Source organism: Pungitius pungitius, chromosome 11 (assembly GCF_949316345.1).
Source record: "Pungitius pungitius chromosome 11, fPunPun2.1, whole genome shotgun sequence".
Taxonomy (NCBI): Eukaryota; Metazoa; Chordata; class Actinopteri; order Perciformes; family Gasterosteidae; genus Pungitius; species Pungitius pungitius.
In genome coordinates, this window is record NC_084910.1 from 5,791,894 (window position 1) to 5,816,242 (window position 24,349).

General features: G+C 45.8%; 1 protein-coding gene across 3 annotated transcripts in view; it reads right to left on the reverse strand.

Annotated features, from left to right (window-relative positions):
- ldlrad4b (low density lipoprotein receptor class A domain containing 4b) overlaps window positions 1-24,349 on the reverse strand; it is a 142,143-nt gene that overhangs the window by 4,446 nt on the left and 113,348 nt on the right. For 2 of the 3 annotated variants that reach the window (XM_037453077.2, XM_037453076.2), the window contains exon 6: window positions 612-766. In XM_037453077.2, coding sequence (XP_037308974.1) covers window positions 612-766 — 155 coding nt within the window. Of the gene's footprint in view, window positions 1-611; window positions 767-22,362; window positions 22,795-24,349 lie in introns of those variants that run through there. The other variant, XM_037453078.2, reaches the window with a different exon arrangement.

Genomic DNA, 24,349 nt, shown 5'->3' on the forward strand with positions numbered 1-24,349 from the left:
TCATCGGAGCACTGACTGAGACGAGGGTTTGTTAGCGCAGTAACGGGAGACTAAGCCGTCATCCGCGTTTTCAGATACCGGTTCAAAGGACTTTGCATCACAGATCGCATTCTGATCTGTGACCAGCAGGGGGCGACTCTTCTGGTTGTTTAAAATGACTAGCACTCAAATTGTACTTATAATGGCACTTTTCTATAACATGTTTTGAAACTGCTTATTCTTACTTGTTCTTCTGAGTTTGTATCTCTTTGTGGAAATGCACTTATTGTACGTCGCTTTGGATAAAAGCGTCAGCTAAATGACATGTAATGTAATGTACCTTTGTGCAATTTGGCAACCTGCGTTTGTGCGTGTTTGCTTTTTTGTTAGAGTGTCGGCAGTTGGGGGGGGGGGGGGGGGGGGGGGGGGGGGTGTTGCAGAGTCGCTGCGGTCTAGACAGCAGTGTTAGTGAATTAAACATCAACGCCCGACAGAGTCTGGCTCTGATTCAGCAAGTTCACCTGTGAGGGTGAAGGGGGGGAGAATTCATCCAGTGGCAAGAACTACAAAATACAAGCCAAAAAAACGCTATTTCTATTCATGTCGTTATCTTTAGTCTGCCACAGACTGACCTGCTGCAGGGCATGCTCGTGCCTGCGGGCCTGGCTCTGGCGCGTAATGAAGGACCAGGAGGAGAGCTTGTAGTGGTTGAGCAGGCAGATGATCACCACCACCATCACTGTCATCACCACGATGATGATGACAATCTGAACGAACTCCAGTTCAGCTGCACAAACACACAAAACAAGGGGGCGGGGGTTAGCACGGATTGAGAGATGTGGGCGCCAGAAAAAGGACATGTCAAGAGATCATTGTCAAGTTGTTTTGTGAAGCTTCAATAATTACAGGAAAATAAAGATTTCAAATGTTGTGGTAAAGTGCTGTTACAAAAACACATCTTAGTCATTTTTCTTTTACGTCTTCCACAACTGGTCTGAGCTAAAAGAGAGACAAAGATTGGATCAAATAGCTCCAGAACAGCTACTGAATGAATATCCAAATTGTGTCCAATGTAATCTTTACAGAAGTGACATAAGAGTGAATTCCATCAGCTCATGAAGATCTGGTAGAACCAGTGATGCCGTTTTTGAATTTGGAGACAAAAGCTTTAAAATAATAAAAATAAAGATAGGATGTTTTTCCTTTGCCCTACACAGTTGCCAGTGTGCATGCTCACTAAAAATATACATGATACGTACACTTGTGCATCTAATTCTCACGCTGAGAGTCAGACGGTCAATCCAAAAATGAAAAAAAAAAGTTTCAAATAATAATAACCAGATGAGGTCAAACCAGAAATAAACCATCGAGTCACAACATATTGGTCCACAATAACTTTCCCCACACATTGCACTAACTGAGCATTAGTGACTGGCTGTGTGAGCACGAGTCCGCCAGCAGAGGGCGTCACAGGTCAAACTTCCTGTTGCATGAACCTGTGGAGTTCTCCAGGGAAGAGGCTTCTGATCACAGAAGAAAAAGATGAGTTCTGAGACTCTGGTGTCTGTTCCAGCATACAGTGGTGTCTTTGTAGAGATTCTGAATAACTGCAGTCTTTCTGTAGGGCGCACACACACACACACACACACACACACACACACACACACACACAAAAGTGCACCAGCGTCAGCGCTGATGACCTCCCAGATCTGGGCACTGCTGGGAGACAGTGATCGCTGCCTCACAGGCACGTCAACCTCTGGTCTCTTGTTCATTGTTTCCTCCACTTTGTTTTTTGCTCCCTTTGAACGTTTACTTTATTGCCACTTGCCTCCATCTTTTCCTCCAAGCCGAACCCTCCACCCTCGTCTTTCTCTCCCACATGTACTCTCCCAACTCTTCCAGCTTTTATTAATCTCGCATTCCTCCCTCGCCCACCATATTTCTGTCTCTGTGTTTCTTCTATTTCACCATTGTTTGCCACTTTCTAACCCCATCCCACTTCAGTCTGAGACTCTTTTGTCCAGGTTGTTTCTGAGCAGAACTCTTGAACTTGTCTGGTCTTGGCACCCAGTCTGACCTCTGACTCACTGCTTGGACACTCATTTGATGTTATGATAGAGTCTGTCCTTATGTGTCCGGGTCAAGCTCTGTGAGACTAGCGACACAACGCAAAACTCTGCACATTTTGTAATGCACCTCTAAAAACAAGAGGAGTGGGATCAGGTACCGACAAGAAAAGGATAGGTAGGAAAACCCCACCGCAAAAGGAGAAACAGAAAAAGGAAACGTCTTCCCAGCCTGTGTAATTGTGCCCAGATTATTCATCAGCAGGAGGGTGGGTTAGGGTTAGGCTGAAACATAAACCCACCCAAACATGCCTCTGCCCACACCACAGCAGCCACAGGGGAGGAGTGGGGTAAGACAGCCAGCTAGTACAAATCACATGAGATTTGGGTAACTGACATTAACCACTGAAGAGGGGCTGAGTGCCAAGCAACGACTAACAAGCTCGGCAACCTTTTCTCTGGAGGTGATGAGACGATGAGTGAGGTGGTGCTGTGTTAAATAAACAACAAATGACTGGAACCCGTCTGTTGATTAATAAAGCAACACTAGATGAAAAAAAACTCCAGACATTTGAAACAGAGTTTCTTTTACAAGCTGTTCATCACAAGATGACTTACCTAATGTGAAACAGGCGGGACTCAGCGGACAAAGAGGAGAGTGTTCTGGAAAAGAAACTGCACCGATCTAGTAGAGCCAAATTGACCTAACAAGCCCGCGAAGGGATGAAGTACACATTTATTTTAGAAGCGAGCGCTCTGAATACCTGACATGACCCTCTGCACCAGCTTACTTCGGGGCAGGTGAAAACTCCTACCACTAGTTTCCAATCGTTATTTCACGGGAACCGTTAAAGCCAAGCAATGCAGTCTTGTGACCCCTTCTCAATGGTCTTGTGAAGTTAAAACTTAAGTATTTATATTTAAGTCCTGACCCATTTGGGAATCTGGTTGAGAACCTTCACAAATGTTCTTCTCTGTTCTGTTGAAGAATTGTCCGAGGATCAGAGTGGCTAAAGTAAATCCCTGAGGAAAATACCAACACCTCTACACAATGTTGCGGCAATCACACCAACTATTGTTGATATGTAAGTATCCTCTGGGGACCATAAATGTCTGTGCATGTTCCCATTGCAATAGTTGTTGAGTAATTTCAGTCTGGCCAAAGAGAGACAGATAGAGTTACATACTGCTAGTGCTGCCAAAGGCAATTGGTGAAAGTCATAAAGAACAAACGCAATTGGAATCATTTTCGATCGATTATATTTCGGCCCTTCTGGAAGGCTATTGGATTCAAACCAGGCTCAACGCCGTCTTTACTGGTGGGGACGTTTTTTACCCTTCAAACAAAATAAAAGCAAGAGCAGCCAATCCCCAGAACATCGTGGAGGAAGAGGGCCAGTGGAGGAGGAGTTGAGAAGGAAGGAAGGATGTGTGGGAAGCAGGAGGATAGGCCTATCCTGCCAGCATGCACCTGGTTCCGCCTCTGCACAGGCCAGAGATCAGAGTGTGTGTGTGTGTGTGTGTGTGTGCTGGCAGTCTGCATGACCAGCACCAGTCTGATGTTATTACAGCACTAATCCACTTGTCAAAACAATATCAGCCCGGCGTCTGCAGCGTCCCTATTCCGTCGGCAGGCTGAATCATTTTGTGTTGCAAGCCGCCCGCCCCACGGCTTTATTTTCTGCTGTGGTAAAGAGAGAGAGAACAAGAGAAATAGAGAGAGAGAGGCCATGGAGTTTGTTTGAACCATGCGAACGTGACCGGTCAGACCGCACTGCTACGCTTTCAAACATCTGTACAGACATTTACTGGAGGATCACTTATCCTTTGTTGTAGCCTTTGTAGGACTTTTCAACAAAATGTGGACCAACTACCTGAGGTTAGTTGTTGTATATGCTATTTCACAGAGTTTCCTTTCAGGCCAAATGAGTTTAAGTTCCCTCTGGTACACAGCGCAGTGTACATGCCTATAAGTCGCAGTGTACATGCCTATAAGTCTTGGGCTTTTATTGTGAAATGTGGGAGCAGAAGCAGTGGGTCTGGCCTGCGCTGCCTTTGTTGAGTTTAAAAGGAGTAGGGAAGGTTGGTCTTGGTTGGGACTACGGGGCCTTCAGGTTCTTGTACACTACACAATGACGCACACTTTGAATGTGTCCGTGTGCAGTTATGAGAGGCGCGTTACCTGACCCAGACAAGCAAAAGCCAAAGACTGAAAGAGGGAGTAAGCAGCATGAAGAGTGTGTGTGCACACAGTGGCACAATGATCCATGCCATTAATACCTGCAATAATCACTACAAAAGGTTTGTAGTCATTGGGGCGTTTTCTGGTCAGATTTCCTCAGGATTCTAGATAGCTACCCGCTAACATTAATGCTGGAGAGAAACTTACTTCAGTGACTAATGAGGGCGTTGAGGCTTACCCTGTTTGGCCCTGAAATTAAATTAAGGCTAATGACTATCTATAGAGGCTGCTTACAGTCAGCCTGGCCCTCTAACATTGTTATCGCTTGAACGTCTGAGCTTGGATGACCTTGGACACTTCCGTGAGAAAAAAAACAGGGCCTGGCTGGTTTTAGATTGCACAAAAGGAGCAGCCTTTTTTCTTTGCTGCACAGCCACGAGAATGCGCTCCACGGTTTGGAAGTGGATGTGTGCTGACAGCGGGGCCGGGGGAACGGCTCACTAGCTGCTTGCTAATTCAGAGAGCAGCAGAGGAAAGGCCTCTTCTCCCTCTCAGAGCAGAGAGGGAAGAAGCCACCATCACGCAGCCCAGCGGCACACAGCAGCTGTTTGTGGAAAGGCCCGACACGGGCCTCGCTACGGGACGGGGAACAGACCAACCCCCCCAAATTCCTCCCACTGCAGTCGTAAAAATAAAGAAATAAACGGCCGTTCCGGAACCTGTCAATCAAAACTGCACTTTACAGTGAGATGCAGCACTTCCTGTTGAGGAACAGAGGAAGTGTTACAAAAGTGCTGCGCAATGTCCCGGACACTCAATCCTTAGGTTTACTTCTTACGTGTACTGGTTGTAAGATAATACAAGTGAAATAAGAGAGAGATGGAGAGTATCCAAAAAAGAACGCTTTCTTCCCTCTCCCACTCCTGCAGCCCAGAGAGCTCATGCACACGCACACGCACACACACACACACACACACACACACACACACACACACACCTTTCTGCTATTACTGCCGTTGCCATAGTAACCCCTGGGCACAGCACTGCGATCAGCAGGGCCCGGTAGCAGCCGAGGGCGCCTTTGCAGAGACCTGGCTGGCACACATACAAAAAAAGTGTGCAGAGCAGCGCGAGAGAGAGAGAGAGAGCGAGAGAGAGAGAGAGAGAGAGAACTCTTAAAAAAAAAAAAGAAAAAAAAGACTGGCACACTTTGAGGGAAGCAGAGTGTGTTTGTTAATGAAGGGAAGAGTGAGGAGAGACGGAGCGCAGAGAAAATGACACTCACACACAGACAGACACACACACACTCCACCTCCCCCAGGAGACATGCACTGTAACGTCTAGACGGGTGGTATCAGCCTGGCAGCAACGGTCTCTCTCAACTACAGCGAGTGTGTGTGTGTGTGTGTGAGAGACACAGCATGTAGTAGATATCAGCCTAGTAACAGGCACCCCTCCTCTACTACAGTCATTCAGTCTCTACATGGAACGAAACCCTAAGAAGTGTGTGTGTGTGTGTTGCAGTGAGTCGGATACTAGCCCATTAGGTATCTCGAGGTCAGGAGAGACATGGAGACAGTGAGGAGGGAGATGCTCAGAGAGAGAGAGAGAGAGAGAGAGAGAGGTGCCAGACATGCTATGGGGGACTATGTGGGCAACAAGAGAACAAACAATTAAAGCTCTGTCTCTTTTCTCCACTCTTCCTCTTGCTCTCTCCCCATCCATCCATCTCTTCTCTCGCTCACACAGCACAGGGCGGAATGAGGCAGCCAGGCTCTGCTCCACCCCAGAGACTAAATGGCCGTTAAAAAGCAGAACTACTTCTAGCTTGTGCATAGGGACGGGAGATATTACGCCACGTTTTCATTTCACAACTTGAAAAAAAGCAACCAAATGTTGCATGCCAGCGCATTTTATAGTAGAGCTTTAAAGGAACATTATGGTGTATGACAATTTGCTTTTTTTGGCAAGGCAGTTGGCGTGAATGGGGACTTGTTAGCACATTGTAGCTGAAGTTGAATCAAGAAAATGATAAATGAATATGGATTGACTTGTCTTGCGTGCCAATGTAAAAAGAAATGGTTCAGCCTGGCGTACGTGGAGAGACTCTGCTCCCTGTGTGGATGTGAAATCACAAATCATACTTAGATGTTTGGTTATTAAACCATAATGGAAACATACCTTCTGCTCATAGACCCCCCGCAATTCTAAACCAGCTGGGGTTAGGCTGTAGTCACGCTTGTTGCTGATGCACTTTATCGCGTCTGACTCACGGCGAGTCAGTTATGTGCTGATTATTGCAGAGGTAGGCCCTATCATCAGAACTTATTGATGAGCCAAGCAGATAAATCCCTCTCTACCCACATGAAAAAGATACGGTTAATGCTGCGCTCAGTGATAACATGTAATAAATATAATAATAATGTAGTCAAATATCATCAATATTCCATGGATGTAATATTCATGAACAGCGGTGAAGCACAGAGAGGAGGGAGCAGTGTTTAAAGGGTTCATCGTACAGATGGCTGGTTCAATATGTCACACACACACACACACACGCAGTAGTCTCTCAGGTGTGTGTGTACATTATCAGAGCCAGACAGACAGGAGAGCGTCTAGACACCTCTAACCCCCCCCCTCCCCTTCCCCGCAGAGCCTAGACTGAATACACTCTCCCTGAGTAATTGAACCAGACCGAAGGGTCAGCAGTGTCAGGGTTGAAGTGTGTGTGTGTGTGTGTGTGTGTCCTGTGTATCGGGTGTGTTGTTGACCAGGGTCGGCCATGGTTAGAGTGAATGAGTGTTCGGGACTGAGGGGGTTGTTGTGCATTCTGTAGGAATGTGTGAGCCATCCTTAGCCATGAGGGATTCTGATCGCGTTGCTGATTTTTGCGGATTATTTTAAAAGGACAACCGTCAGTCGTTGCTACTGTCGCTACACGCTTGTAGCAAATGAATGTTCAGTCCGAATATAAAACGACAACGACCTGGACCCAGAGCCCTGCGATTACCTCTACAAGCAACAAGCAAAAGGCCATAAACGCTGATGGGAACCACTCGATGACAGCGCGGGTTATAGCTGGTAGTAAATGGGGGCACCAGGCAGCGCTTTGCTACAGACCATAATAACCCGGAGCGGGTAACGAGGGGCGTGCTGTGAGTGGCTTTAACCTGGGACAGCTCTGATAGCGACTGGGAAAACATCTCTTACGTACGCATCATCATCATTATCATCATCATCATCATCTAGCAGGCACAGGGCAGTGGGCTGTTGTGAAAGCATTAGTGGTAGGATGCATTAGAGATAGGATGCTAGCCAATAAGATGCACGCATAAAAACACAAGGGCATATACAGACCAACTGCAGATTCATACGGCTTCTACAGATCACGTTCACAAACCAACGACAGAGTAGATTATCTTTTAGTTTGAGTCAAAAGAGAGATCCATTTGTGGAACTTTAGGTAGAATGATGTTTAAATGTTTTTGGAATTGAAGAACGGTAAGCTCCCAAAATAAAAAGAACAGAAAACAAGAGACAGACTTCAGAAAAAGCCAACATCAAGGGGGACAAAAAACCGTAGCACTCTGGGGGCGGGGCTAAGAAAACAATTCTGCACTGCATTTTTCTACAGGTCAACATCAAAGGCAGGACAGGAAAAGGTAAAAGAAATCGTGCTGAAGACTTTCTGAACACAAAGGGGGGTAGAAGTAGCACATAGCTGAAAAAAAAGAAGATAAAATGGATACAAGAGATACTGGACACAGAGAGGAGACAGGATGCAAGGATTGGCGCTAATGGAGGAGGGAGGAGGAAAGGGGGGAGGACGGATGAGGGGAGAAGTCGGCGGGGAGACGGACAGATGTTAAAAGGCAGACGAACAACAAAGCGCAGCGTCTTGTGTCTCATCTCAGAGAGGAAACAACAAAAACAGCAGAGCACTGGACAAAAAAAGAAGATCAAGAGAGGAGGAGGAATCCAGTGGGCTTTTGTCTCTCTCGCTCTCTGTCTGTATACTTCCTTGCGCATTTAATAGAACCACCCCCCAAACCTCCCACTAAACCCCCCCACACCCCACAGGAGAGGTGATTTCACTGGTTGCCTCTATAGTGGGTTTATTATTTCAGGCCGCCAACACCTCCCAGACAGAACGCATGCCGGGGATTGCAGCAAAAACTCTGTGGCCGTGAGACAGTTGGGGGGGGGGGCGTGGGTGGGAACAGAGGGAGCTCAGGAAGACATAATGGGATTACAAAAACAGACTGGGTAATGACGATGATAATAATGACAAAAATAGTTGGCTGCAGATGACTTGTGGCCAAAAGCGGCAGTAGAGTCACCTCAGAAAACCTCAGAGCTTTAATACAGCACAGGTCTTGCTTTCTTGGTTCTGGTTCTCCGGTGCCTCCCTTCCCTCCATCATGCCCGGGAATGCAAGGTGGTTGGCCAGCGCGGCGGTGGCCGTGTTTTACGTTTCTGGGCTTTAGTCACGGAATTGGACCCAGTAGCACCGCGGCCAAGCATTCGGAATAACTCATGGAAATAACTAATCTTCTCTTGTTGTTTTCCTAATGGAGGTCATGTAGCGGATCACGATTAAACTGACACCGGTTCAGAACCACATACAAATTCCACACAGTTCAGAATGCCAAGCCCTCAGACCGCTTTACAATTTGTGGACGTTTTCAAGCGCGGAAATATAATGAAATAATCAACACAGTGGCCCCTTTTTACGCCTCACCAAGAAACAAATAATAACAAGTGGAACATCGAAAAACACAATGAGGAAACAGTGTTCAAAAAGAGAATTGGCCTCCCCCTCTGGTGTGTAATTACACCCTGTCTGTTTGTAATAACTCACATTTAAACTGCTCAGCTGCTTTTTTCAGGAGGGGGGGGGGGGGGGGTTCAATCTCTTTTCCATTTTGGGAAAAAGATGGCTCCTCAAAAGGCGACATATGCTTGCGTGGCACTTTATTCTGCAATGACTCACTGTTGTACATCCTCTCTCCCCCTTCTCTTTCTTCCTCTCTCCGTATGTCCATCACTTGCACTTTTTTAGTTACACTCGTCTCACCCTGTGTTTATTGGTCTGCTTTTTTTTTTAAACTTTTATCATCTCTTCTGTCTCCCACCTCTTCAAGTTCCCATTTCTCACACGAAGGCGTGTAAACATGTCTTCCACATACGGTCTCAACGTGCCGAGCCAACAGAGCACCCCCCCCCTTCCAATGCCTTGGAGGCAGAATTAGTGACAAAAACAGAGGAACACACTAACAATTTATAACAAAGACCTAAAACTGTATTACTTAAAAAATACAGTCATACCGATATGATTTTTGGCAATACCGCCCATATATAACGAGGAGAAAAATGAAAGATAAAACTGAACTACTGGGAAAGAAAGAAATACACTTTTACGCCCTTGATGTGACCGACGGTTGAACCTTGGTGCGGTGCTGAGCAACAGCTGCCGACTAAACAGAGGAAACCACAGAAGAAGAAAAAGGCGGTGCAGGAGAAGACGACGACGAGGGGGCAGGGGGTGGAGCAATGCTGGTGGTGTTTGGAAGATGACCAGGATGTTTAAGCTGGCTTCAGGAAGGACAGAGGTATAAATAGACCTGGGGCGTTGTGGGTGGAGGAGGGGGGGTGGAGGGGGTTCAAACTGAGGGGAGGATAGGTAGATATGGAGAGCAGCTAATGTCTTATGAAAAAATAAAAACAGTCCTCGGGGTAAAAGGGCATCCGGGATGCTGCGGCAACATCGTATCTGTTTTCCCCTTCACCCAACTGCTTCCCTTTCATTAAAGCAGTAAGGTGAAGGACTAATGTTGATTTCAGCATCGTCCGAAGGCGGTCCAGCACAGGTCTACAGAAGTTTTGACTCTTTCCATTGAGCTAACAGAATTGGGTTAAACCCAATGACCTCGGTCTCAGGCCCTTCAGCACCATCTTAACTGGGTAAAAAATGATGACGATAGATTTGAATGCCAGAATAAAATAAAAAACAACAACATCCTGAACAGCTGAAATCTGTCTGAGATGAAAGAATAATTTCCTCACATGAGAGGCAAGGTTTTTCCTAACTAAAAATGACCCTTCAGTGTTTCCCCTACCATACCAAATTTTATTCATTTATTTTTTTCCATGCACAGCAGTTGCACACGGACATGGATAATGTTGTGAATATGTGCATGTGAGCTCACAGCAGCGGGGCAGAGAGCACCAGAGTGACTACTTGCCCGACTCTTATCCCCCGGTCGGACCGGTTACTATTACACCCCCAAAGTTGTAAACCTAGGGGAAACACTGTTGTTCAATATGGAAATAAATCTCACGGGCATTAACTAATTGATTAATGCTTTGAGCTCTAACTCACACACAAGTCTGAGACATGAAATGCAATGGACAAGTTATCCACACTGAACAAACAGGCCCATTTATGGATGAATGGAATTACTGTCGTTATTGTCGCCTTAGAGAAAGGCTTCATCAGCATGCCATGTCTAGACTGCTACCCAATTGTGCTGGAGACACAAATCATTGATTGCATACCCAGTGTATTGTTACAAGGTCATGTACAAGGCCTGTTTCCTGAGTTGTAGACTACGCTTGATTTGTGAGAAATTAACAGAAGTGAAAACCTTTGCTGAATATTTTTTGTTGCAGGGCCAGATTTTCATGATCCAGTACCAACAGTTTTGGACACATTTTGTCATTCAATGAGAAAGTGTGTCTAAACTATTGACTAATAAGAATATCCAAGTAATATCTGTCTATTTAAGAGAAAGAAGAAAAAGGCATACAAAGTCCAAAGTACAGATTATTGTGTGTGTACCTCCATGGAAGCTTTACAATCAAAGAAATGGCAAACAATGGACTCTGAGCAAGACACCTAACCCCTAATTGTGACTGAATTGTGACTCCTGTGACTGAATGGTATTTATGGATTTATTGTTGGTGATTTTGCGAGATATTCACAATGATGGTTTTGTAATGCAGACATAATGAGTAAGCAAGTGAATGGAACAACAAGTCTCCCACCTTTAAAACCAGGTAACCACACAACGTATCCAGAGGATGACTAGTCTCGTACGACAATGTTTATTGACATAAAATCAATATAATGCCTCATTTAGAGTACTTTTTTGTACCCCTTCTTTTGTGAAACCTCTCATGTGTTGGACGTTGTGTTAATGTTTAGCTTTGCTGATGAGAGCGGCCAGATGACATCAAACAAAGCCCTTCTCTCGTAAGAACTTTGAAGTTTGCTTTCAAGAGTTGGCAGAGTTGCTTCTCTTCTTCCCCGTTGTCATGTCTTTGTTGCCTTCTCTGCCGCACTCCTCCCATCCACCTACGCAGCCTTCTAACTTCCATTTCTATTCTCCACAGAGCGCTCCACTCTGGGAGTTAAGCTCACGGCGAATAGCGCGCAATGTAGCCACACGCACACGACACGCACACAAATAAACACACACACACACACTCGGTCACTTTGGTGATAATTGTTGTTCATCCTTCTCTCTGCCGGGGTGGCTTTACCTTTAGGCCAAGAGTCAGATCCGGATCATTGGGGGTGTAACCGGACCACCACGAGAAACGTTTTTCATTGAGATGTTACAACACGATTCAATTACTCGACAGAAAAAAATTATGATTTATGAACAGCAGACTTAATATTTGGTTGAGGCGGATATCTACAGCCATTTAATGCTGTGTGAAGCTGCAGTCTCTCTCTGTGGCTGTGCTTCTGCAGACGAAAAACAGCTGAGGTGGCATGTCTGTCTCTGTTTAGTGCACACACACACACACACACACACACACACACACACACACACACACACACACACACACACACACACACACACACACACACACACACACACACACACACACACACACACACACACACACACACACACACACACACACACACAATCATGGGAAGCCAGTTTCTTACGAGGGAGTATAAACCCTTCCCATTAAGATTCCTGTCTCATGAAAATATAATTGCAGTAAACGAGGAGCCCAGGGTGCAGCACAAGTGTTTAAGGAATCCTTATTACAATCGCAGACGCACAGAATCTGTTGGACGGACAAACAGTCAAGCTTGCAGCTTTTCTTTTGTTGGAGGATTTGGAAATCACAGGTAATAGGCATCACTCACAGGACAATGTCTTGGCGGGGCGGGGTCCGTTTCACCCTGGCGCAGACCCTCGCAAAGGGAGCTTCGCTCAGGCTAATCCGACCGACAGATGGGAAGCGCCTAGGTGAGCGATTTGGGGGAAGCGGAAGTGTTGCGATGGCGGCCTGGATGGCAAACGGGTGCCGCAACCGTGACCTATATTAATAATTCACAAGCAACACGGGGCCCTGATCGTCGTTAGCAACGCCAGCCGGGAGCCACGGCTGCCTCAGGAAGAAAGCCGGGTGTGAAGATGGTTGACAGAAGGCAGGCAAAGCCTTCGGCTCCATTCCACATGAGTCTATTTTAGAAACAAATATATCTCCTTGGTTCGGTGAGGAAAGGCTGTATGTGCGGTCATTGTGTGAACCTCATAAAGTGGTGAACACAAATGGCCACTCGAGCTTGAACAGAGTCAAATACTTTCAGTAAGCCTACATGAGAATCGTCTCTTCAGCTTTTTATTGTACATTATTCAGCTATTATTTCCATGACAACCAGACTCAAGCAACATATCTCCAAATGATTTATAGCTTTATTAGGAGCAAACTTACATTCTGTAGAGTAATGCAGGCAGTTGAATGTATTGTGTCAGTAAAAAGAAAAGGCGTATCTATGGTGTGGCTGCTAAGTTTACTCAAAAAACTAAATAGTGTGTGTGTTCACTCTAATGAAACAACGCCAGCCAGCGTAAGCCTGTGCCTCACTGGTACATAGGAAGACGTTACATCAGAATATTCAGCATTTTTACTATTATTTGGATTGTGATTTTGCCAATTACCAAAATAACATCTCTAGTTCTAATAGAACTTCTTATAATGCTTCTGTGTTGAAAGCATATACTATATAAAATAATTAGATCCTACCATGGTTTGCCCAATTCCATTTTTAAGCTCTGAGTTTGTCAATTTGGCTTTTTTCAAACTATTAACGGTTACCATATTTAAAATGCCAAGGAGTAACATAGAGACAGCGTATTCTATTGTGGTAACTGTAGCGACCTGCCAATCACAGTAGCCCCGCCCTAAAGCACTCATGGTCTATTTGAATAAATGGACCATAATGAACATCATGCTGTATTGAAAAATACTTGAAACAACTCAAGATGATACTTGAAGATCCTAAACTCTGGACGGCTTCTCATCGACTTCTATTCAATTGGACTTCTTTTCACTAAACAGAGTTGTCGCCCCCTGCTGGTCCCTAGAGACCAAATACGTTTTAGGACAATTCCACGTTGCCTTCACTTAAAAATAAAATCCAGCTCGAAGATGCTCTTTCCTTGACAAAACGAATAGTGCGCCCATTTGTCTGCGATGTTGAGCAGGCCGACAAGAAGGCCAGCTCATTTAGCAAGAAAATGCCACTCCAAAACAGTCTTCATAACAAGCATTAGGTACATCATGGGCTCCGAATCGAATGAGGCTGAAAGGGGGGAGAGGAAACAAAGATGAAGAGGAGGAGAGGAGAGGTGCTGTTTTATGGTTGGGGGGTAGGGAGTCGACGAGAGGCAGACCAGACAGCCTCCATCTCGCTCTGACCCCCTGTCTGAGTGTATGAACGCGTGTGTGTGGGCGTGTGTGTCTGTGTTCTGCCCAGCCAGACAATACAGCAGGCCCTGTGCCTGATTGGGGTCAGCTGGTGGCTGCTTAGGGAGAGGAGGGGATGAGGAGATGGAGGAGGGGGAAAAGTGTGGGGGGTGGTAGGTATCAGACACCGCTGTCTGACTTGCGATGTCTGGATGGGGTGAGAGCGAGAGGAGGAGGGGGAGACTCTTCTCTTTGTGACGTGCACACAAGTCCTTTGCCACTTGGCTCCTGACAGTGGTTGAAAACTTCAGTAGTGAGTCAGCATTTTTGGCATTTTCCAGTTCCCTCTCAAGGAAAGTTAATTGTTTTTAATGGGTTTTCAGTTCGATACCTGAAATAAGGTCTGTGGTTAACACAAGTGTTGAGTGATTTCAACCTTTTGTCTCACAACATTAAATACGGTAATAAAAAGCCCATTTTTAATCTACTTAAAAAGGCTGTTTGCTAATCACAAGGCGGCAAGACGTCAGATTGCATAGAAGTCTAAGATAAAATGACTATTACATCGTCTCTATTTTTTACGCTTTTTTTTTTTGTAAATTATGGTCCAGTCAAATGGACCACAAAGCAAAGTATACTTTAGGGCAGGTCATTACCAGAACCTTTTTTATGGTGTCTCTGTGTCACTCCTCGTAAGTCCAGATATTGTCAATTCTGTTCAAACAAGATGGCAATGGCGAAAAGGCAGAACTCCAGGCTTCAACACATCAGTCCACAAGCCGATGGGCGACATCACAATGACTGAATCCACTGCTTTTATACATTCCATGGTCAACGCGCTGCCTAGTCCTCCATCAGCTTAATGGGGGTCTTGTATTAGTTTGTTGCCTTCTGCCAATTTAGGCTTTAGAGATCATAAAAGTGGAGTTGATTTGTGAAAATGATTTGGGTGAACCAAACGTACAAATATCAGAAACCCGGAGCGAGGCTTTGTTAGGGCGCAGCCAGCAGCCCAGCTCCCCTTTTGACAGAACAGTGTCATGATGACATGGAACCCAACACGAGAGAGAGTGGTGTGTGCAAAAACAAAAACAGAATATGAACCACAATAGCACAGTTCACACCATTGACGTGAGTTTAGATTGGCCCTTCATGACACAGGATGAGTTTTTTTATCTCCAAAATCTGTCGAGGCTTTAAATTGCTGGAGTAGTCATTTAAAAAAAGGGCTGTTAATGAATGTAATGAATGAAACATGGATCAACATAGGATTAATGTATTGGCCTCAAGCAGCATTGGGTTCTACAGTAACCGCTACTTCTTTGCTGCAAATATCCCAGAACCAAATGCAACTCCAGGAACGCCACAATGCTTTCCTTCTATTTGTAGCTCTTATCCAATTAAACTTTCTTTCAACAGTCAAGCCTTTTCTTTTTCTGCAGTGAGAGGCTTCAACTTGGTGCTAGGTAACACGCCATTGCTTGTCAATTGCTGCAGTAATATTGGTCATACTTAAAGTTCTAAATTAAAAACCGCAATAAGAAGGAGCTTGTTCACAACGTTCACCTCTCTCATTTTAAGTAGCACTTAAATTGAACTTATAATGGCTCTTATCGATAGCATGTTGTAAATCGGCTTATTTGATGAAATTGCACTTTCCTGTTTCTTGTTCTTCTGGGTTTGTGTTCTTATGGTTGAAATTCACCTTTTGTAAGTCGCTTTGGATAAAAGCATCAGTCAAATGACATGTAATGTGTCTAGATGGGGAACAATCAACTCATAGTGATGAGGAGTCATGTAGATTTATTGGACATCCCCTGTATGCAGCTGCTCTTCAGTTAGGATTCAGCCAAATTAATAATTATCTTGATCAACAGGATTGTTGTTTTGGTCAAGAAAAGGAAAATGGTGAAAAATGCCGATCGGTGTTTCCTGCAGCCCAAGAGATGACATCCTCAAATGTCTTATTTTGTGCTCAGCTCATATTCTGTTTAATATCACAAATGAAAAATATTCACAATTTTGTTCTTTAAAATTACTCACACTATTTAACCAATTCAAATAGTTGCTGATCAGTTTAACCAAAAAGTTGGCTCTTTTCTCGATCGTACATTGTAAAAACAACAAACAAAGAGTATTGAAAATTCAATATGCACAGACTATTTCAGACATGGTTTGCTGAAATCCTTTTGGGTGCATTTAATCGCATTATCAGGTCAGAAAGGGGTCAGAAAAACCCAGAGCACATCTTTAAAAGAGTGCTCCACTGTTTTGACCTCTTTTGAGTTGTTGTGGTTTTATTGATGCAACAGAACAGACTTTTCCATTCCAGACATTGTCCTACACTGCAAGTCTCGATGGGAGATTTGGGTGTGTTAAGCTAGTGGCGGCTAATGTGGCCTCGAGCGCGTTGCTCCAGGCAGAGTTTGCGGAGGTCTAGTAAGCGCACTACTTCCCAACTCCACACTCCCATTTTCTTTTCTTAAAGCCGTCTTCGACCCGACCGCCGCTGATTCAGTAATCACTGGAGCCAACTTATCAGGCTTCAAAACAGCTCCCTCAGGAGCCACAATAGCTTTCATGCACCTTTCTTTTACTGTAGTACAGAGTTTCCCTTTTATAAATGATTTGTAAAAAAAAAAAAGAACAAAATGGTGTGAGACAACGTAAACTATTTCCATTTCCATTTTCAAGTCCAAGGTGCAGTTGATACATTCCAACCCTTTGTAATGTATTCATCCCTACAAATAAGCTGCATGTTTCTGCATCATTAAATGCAAGTGCATGGATTAAATAATGCACTTACAACTTAAATTAAACAGTGAAAGATAAGACCGTTGCTCGCTACACACCAATAAGGATACATACTCTTGCAAATTCCAAACTGAAACTTCTGCTTGTGCAAGAGATAATTTGAAAGCCATGCAAACAATTTCCTTAGTGCAGTGTATGAAAATGGCTTTTCCTTCAGTTGAACCCCCCCCCCCCCCCCCCCCTTCCCCCTTCCCCCGCCACCACAAACACATGCCACCACCCCTTTGGAAACTTCTCCACGTAATCCTCTACAAAATCCAAAGAGAATCCAGCAAACCACTTGAAGAGACATGTCATTATTCCACAGTCTGGGTGTTCCTGCGCACATAAACAAACGGATTACCCAAAAATTTGACAAACAGCGGGCGGCACAGCCTTTCTGCTTGATTCTTCTCTTTTTTTCCCCCCTTGTTTTGTCTAATACGATGCAAAAACAGCGTTTGTAATTCCAAAGCAATAATCGCTGCTTTGTTTCATATGAGAGAGAGAGAGAGGTGCAGTGAGAGACTTGGGCTCACAAAGGGTAATAAACATGTCAAGCAGTTTGATTTGTCTCAATGCTCAGGAAAGCAAATCTGCAACATGGCACAAAAAAAGAAAAAAAGAAGTGCTTGTGTACTGTCTGGAGCCTTGATTGACTGTAATATGTCCCTGTGCATGTCCCCAGACCGGGGGACACGAGACGCCCTGCAGACAGCGGGGGCTGATTCATTCATTGGGACTCTAAAACGTCTCCAGTAGTCAGACTGGGTGTAAATAGATGTTGACTGAGACAGACTACTAACAGCTCCCCCACCCCGCCATCATACACACACATTGACGGATGGCCTATCTCCAAACACACTAGGACTACAAATCTGCCCTGGTCCCAAGGGCATTTTGGGGACTGAGGGAGGGTGTCTGTGTGTGCATGGGGTTGGGGGTGAAGAATCTAGACACAAAGGGAGCCCCGGCAGCCAGTGACGAGGTTGTGAATGCTGCTGGAGTAGCGAGGGTTGAAGATTGACCTTTTTTTTTTTTTTTCCACTCATTGCTTTGGACTTGGCAAGTGGTCACCTGAACTTGACCCGGATCGGCTGAAGTGTGCCGACCCTCTACGTGGCAACGATTCCCCTCTGAGGTTGTCCGTCTGTCTCCAAAAACACACGCACAGGATGAAAATGTGGACGGTGGTCAAGCTGATTTAAGGCAAACAGAAAATGACCTAATAAAACACAAAGATAACAACAAAACAAAGCCCGTCCCTGCTGCTATAGGAAGTTCACCCCCTGGACAAGTGTGTGAGGGATCAGTGACACAGAGACAAAGGGTCCAAACAAACACACACCAAACGCACAGCTTCAGTCCACAAGACAAATATTCATTGAAATAGGAACAGATCGCCTCAGGCTGCTTTCAAGCAAACAACCTGATGTTATGTTTACATTCAGTGTTGGAGCATTGTGAGACTGCAAAAACACACACGCAAAGCTAAGACCCAACTCGCTGTGGTCCAAACCTCCCAAAGGCATCGTGAAACCTGTCTGAAGTCAATAAAAAGGAGTCTAAGGCTTTTTGCCCTTCTTAACAATTTAGGGGAATTACTCAACCAGAATGATGACTGAACTTGATTCAAAAGTCTGGCCAAAAAATGTTAATTAATTAAAACTCATATGTATAATAAATAAAACTACTGGCACTTTTTCCAAATGAAATATAACATTTTTGACGTCATTGCCCAAACTCAAAACCCAGAGGACTTGTTATTAATAGTGGAGATACAGTCACAAAAAGTACTAATATAAAGCAAATTTGCCAAATAGAGGAAGTGGTTCTGCCCTTAAACTTTACAAAAAATACAAGGAGGGTATTGGATTTAAAAGGTTTAAAAAACACAACTTACGGAATGAAAGGCAAGTCTTTCTACTGCATTGATGTAATTAATTGGCAAAAACCAACACTCTCCCTGGAGGACTTTACGACACGGACATGTTTGCAGTGTGCTCTGTATGTGTGCTGCAGTCACCTGAGCCAGCAGAGTGCATCTGCAGGTCAACCCCCCCGTGGTGTACAAAAACAGCCTCTGCCCTCTGACTTACATAAAACAAGGAGCTCTTTCTTAACCCCACACATGTTTCAGCCCCACTCTTCACTGCTGTAACCCCCTTAGCTTAGAAGAGGTGGTCGACTAAATAAGGCTCCACTGAGAGACACTAACCACGTGTGGAAATTCCCTGTGAAACTAATTACAGCAGCAGGGATCGCAAAAAAAAAGAAAATCTGTCTGGGAGGGTGAAAAGATTTTTTCTCTTTATATGGTGTTTGGTTGTCTTAGCCCCTCCCTTAGGGATTTTTATTAGACCCTCTTTAAAACAGGGCTAATTATTGAATTAATTAATTAATTAGTTAGTAAAAACGAAATTTAAAAAAATCCAAACTGAACAACACCTCCACAAACAAGAGGCAACCCCCCACCCCCCCACCCCCAAACAAACAACAAAGAGCTTAGTGAGTGATTGGATTGGCTGTCTGGCGAGAGACTGCAGGGTAAATATTGGCTGAGCCGGCGAGTGGCTGTCTGCATGCGTCTGTGTGCATAGAACTGCGCTGGAGCGCATGCGTGCGCACCCATGCGTGCATGTTTCTGGCGCGCGCGTCTTCCCGGGGAGAGTAGACAAGTAGCGGGCGTCCGTGTTTGGCCTGAGGGAGGTTGACAGATGACCCCCGCCGCCACCTACACACTCACCGCACTCACACACGGGATTACAGATCAGGCCGTTTCCATCCGTCTGGCTGGCTGGCCCCTGCTGCAGGCCGACTGTTACATACACAGAGACGAAGACAGACGCCCGAGTCTCTGACGCGTGCACCCGTGCCTGCCCCAAGAGGCGGGTGCATGGCACCGCTGCATTCAAAAGGTTTTAGTCACAATGACGGCCCGGGTCGGACTTGAAAGGTGTTGATTTTTGTGCCAGTATTGCATCTGACTTCTGGTCCGGATATCAAGACAGAATGCCTCACTATGAGGATAAAAGTTTTGATAGGTGACCAAACTTTTTCAAGGCTTTAACTTAGTTACTTCTGGACCAAGTTGACGCCAAAATATGGAAGGTTGTGGTGATGGTTTCAAATGCAATCTGGTATAATGGATTATTAAATCATTTGGCAAATATTAACCAGCAAACAGTAATGAAGGAGGAGGGTTTGTCTTGGATTTATGTTATGTTTTTGTTTCTTCCTGTGGTAAGCTATTACAGGAGTAAATGACTGAATAGTGTTGACAGAGGACCTGCCTACAGTGACCCTGCAGGGAATGAGGCCTTCACAATGCAACTTCCTATAACAGCAGACACTCAATCTAACCTCACTGTGGTTTAAAAGTGCAGATAGAGGATCCAATCCTCGAACTGTAGGTTTCAGCTAAATGATGTGACCAAAATGGAGCAGTCCTTTTGAAGCTGTGCCGTTTGACCTCGGGACCTCACAATACCTTTAAGAATTTATAACAGCACACCTACAACAGCAGATAACCACATGGAATCCAACAGCAAGCCACAGACAGAGGCCGACACGTGTTACACGTCCTACTTCCTTTTCAATTCTACGCATGTGTCCCAGTCAGTGCAGGGGTGCGATTCCGGGCTGTGACCCGCTGTCTGCACCGTGATTCCCTCTGTGTTATCATGGTCCCTTTCGATCCCCCTCCTTGTCTGAATAAAGAGAGCACACTGCCCGCTCGGTTTTTAAAAAGGAAGAGAAAAAAGGAAAGAAAAAAAGGCAGACTGTAGCCCTTTTCTTCAGCCAGAGAAATCATCAAAGCATGAGCTACATTATTCAGCCTTTGCAGAGTCTGCATGACAACATGGCCGACAAACACGAGCTCTTTTCAGAACCAGACGGCCGCTACAGTAGGACACAGCTATTTCCAACCACTTGTGAATTGAGCTCCCTCAGACGCGTGAGGCGTTCAGATGACAAAGAATACGTTGAAAATACCAGGCCAGCATTATATTTAGCTCCAAACAGACGCATGCATGTTCTTAAATACAGTACTCAGTCTATTATGTACTTAAATACACACATATTTGACCTGGTTCTTTTTTCCCTGCAGCTCTGCTTGTATGAGGTATCATGCAGGGTTATCTAATTAGTCTCCCTCTGCTGTATCAGAGTGTCTGTGGATGCACTCGTTCAAGCCTGACTATGTGTTTGTTTTTTTCCTGGCTGGCAATACGATGACGCCACAGAAAAAACAAATGGTAGAACACCAGTTCTGCCAGACACACACACACACACACACACACACACACTTCTTGGTTACAATGTGGCGTCAGCAGAAACCGCACTCTGCTGCCAAATCTCCATCTAATATCCCGCGTTCACCTCACACTGCCCAGGCCTGGCCTCGATGGAAATTACACATCACTGTAACCCTGTCTGCGTGCCGGTCTGCGTGTCTGCAGCTTGTCCGTTTGGCCGTCCATCAATACGTCTGGCTACTGCTGACTTCTGTTGACATGTGATTTCTACATTTAATCAGTTTACCAGAATATAACTACTGATTGCAACATAATGTGTCAGCGTACGGATCTAAGTGTGCAGGGACACACATAAACACGACAACGCTGTAGTGCTGTACCAGGGGAACTGAAGGCAGCCACAGAGTAGGGATGGGGCAGGGTTTATACCCATGTGTGTGCGTGGATGTGTCTGGGAAAGAGCTTTACGGCTCTGTCCCTGCTCGTCTGGCTTTTTTTCTGGTTGTGAATCTATGGCCTGTCTCTCACTTATTTGTATTCTTTTGGTCTGCAGATCTGTCTGACTGCGCGCACACACCAACACACACACACCTCAGCATTTCTACCTGTCTGTCTGCTGCTCCCCCTGTTTGTGTGTCTGTCTCTGTGTCCTCAGCCATAAAGAGAACCATCTGCAGTGGATGTGGTGAGGCAGCAGTGTTGGGGGGGGGGTTGGGGGGGGGGGGGGGGGGGGGGGGGGGGGGGAGCTGATAATGATAGTTTCTCTCTGGGCTCGCTCAGGAGGCAGACAGACATAACATACCATTCAAGCGTTTCCTGTCTGTGCTGACAGGCAAACTATTTAACCCTGTGTGGTGATCCCTCGCAGCATATGCGCAGGCCTCAGAACAGCAACTCTCTCCCCCAACGGGGAGGAAAAGTGAGGCCAGAACAAACAGAAAAGGGAAAGCTCACAGACGAAAGAGCTCTCAATTTAAGTACATACATTGCATTAAGTTACTGGCGCTAATGCTACGCGAATATGAAAGTTGTTTTACTGCAACATGACGTTAACTGTTAAGTACTAATAGCATGACTGTGTGACGTAATGGCTGCTATAGCGAGACATAAAGTTTGATAACCATTGTAAACTTGATATTATGTGTCAATGACAAACTTTAAGTCCATTGAAGACCAGAAAAGACAATAAAAAAAAACAAATAACTGGTGTGAAATCCCCATCGTTTCGCATCGGACTGTCGGTCCTGCGTCTGCAGCGAGCTAAGGGACCTGGTCGGGTTCGTCCCTTCTGTCGCCGAACCGGAGCGTGCACATCACACGGATTAACGGTCAGACGCACGCGACACATTTGAAATGGACTCACATATCTCCATTCCCTGTGGCTGGGAAGCAGTGCAGTTGCAGGAGCAGGTGACATTGGAGTTGCCGGGACCGCCAGCGGCCGTTAGGTTTTGCATGGGGCTGGGCAGACCGGGACACCGCTCCGGGATGAGAGCCACCGCCGCCACCGCCGCCCGCCACCGGGCCCCCAGGACCGGGAAAACAACTGAAAACTTCCAGGCAGCGGCAGCACAGTCCGCCGCGACGAGTAACTCCCCACAGTTTCGCACTTATTGTCCCCACGGCTTTAATCACGCCATGTCTGTCTCGCAGCAGCTCGCTGAGTGAACTACGAGGAGGTTTTGGGGACCAGCCATTGCCCGTGGATAACGCATTGTAGAGTTTTCCTTCCTCCGCCGCTGAGAGCAGCTGTCCTTCCTCTACTGTAGCAGAGCGCGCGCGCACACACACACACACACACACAGCGGGAGGACGCCTCGCCCACAAAGTGACAGAATATCGCTTTGGCCAATGGGAGTGCTTCAGAGGCGGGATAGACAGGGAGGGTGAGGGAGGGGGCGAAAATATGTGCTGCCTTCAGGAGCGACAGAAATACCACGACTCTCAACTTGTACTGGACCAAAATATGAAGAATGCGACTCAGAATCGCCTGTACAATTCAAATAGAGAGCCTGGACTCACAAGTAAACCTGTGTCAGCTCGTGTTTAAGCAAAGACTCTCACTAGACTACATTTTGAGTCTATAATAGGAAAAAAAAACGTTTGTATTATGCAAATAGCGTATAGCAACAGAGACAACATTTCAAACCTTTTTGTTTACACCAAAAACCGAGATAGATCACAAAACCGGGAATTCCTTTCAGATCTTAGCTAGGGACTGTCTTTACATGAGAAAAGACTATTTTTGTTAACGCAAAGGCCCCCGTTTGGATCCTGCTCGGTGGTTGCTGTCTAGTATTAGTGAGAATGTGATAATATTCATGAAGCCCCTTGCATATATTAGCTGCAAAATGCATTAATAGGCTATCATGCTACTTGAATATTCATAAATTTTACCATTTATTCTGTTGAAAGTGTTGCACTGGTTTAGCAGACTACTTTCTTTCTAGTTGAGTCTGAAAAATGTGCTTTTTGTTGTCGTGTGCGCTGTAGAGCTGTACCAGGTGGAACTAAAGGCAGCCACAGAGCAGGGATGGGGCAGGGTTTATATCCATGTGTGTGTATCTGGGATGGAGGGGGGGGGGGGGGGGGGGGAGATTCCTCACCGGCTGACCTGACTCAGAGAGCTAGCAGACGGCCGGGTCATGGTTGACAATGGCTGTGGAAGAGCAGAGCAGAAGGAGGGAGACGAGGGGGGGGGGGTCGGTCTGGTGTGTCCGGGGGAGGGTTGTGGAGAGCGTTTTGAGTTTCACTCCCTTGTTACGGCGGGCCGCAGCCAATGGAGACGGTTCTTTGAAGGGGGCTAACCTTGAGGTGACCCCCTGCGCGAGTCTTGTGGTTCGGGGGCACATGTGCAGCAAAGAAGCCCCCCCCAGCCCCCGCCTTCAGCCAACACATCCCCTCTGAAGCTAACCAGCGAAGCCCAATGCGCACACACACACACACACAAACAGACACGCTCTAAAGCGCAGGACTGTCGGTAGTCTATAAATAAACTAGACTGTTCCAATCAGAGAGAGAGGCCCTGAAGACTAAGACGCATTGACGGGGGCATTCAGGTGGCCCCATAAGGGCAAGTATAGCATGCACAGGCCAAGGAGACAGTAGCACAGGGACGAATCTTCAGATCATACAAGTAAGAGAGATCTGTTCCCGATCCACGGCAGACAATCTTGTAGTGTAAGGTTGGGGGGGGAGGGGGTACCATTTGTATGCTGAAAACACCCGTAACCAAAGGCAATAAAAAGCGCCTCTGGGAAGGAAAACAAGCCGACGAGAAGAGCACAGACCTCCACCAGATGTTGCGCGTTAGGAGCCGCATCGCTGGCCAAGTTCTATATCCAATCATG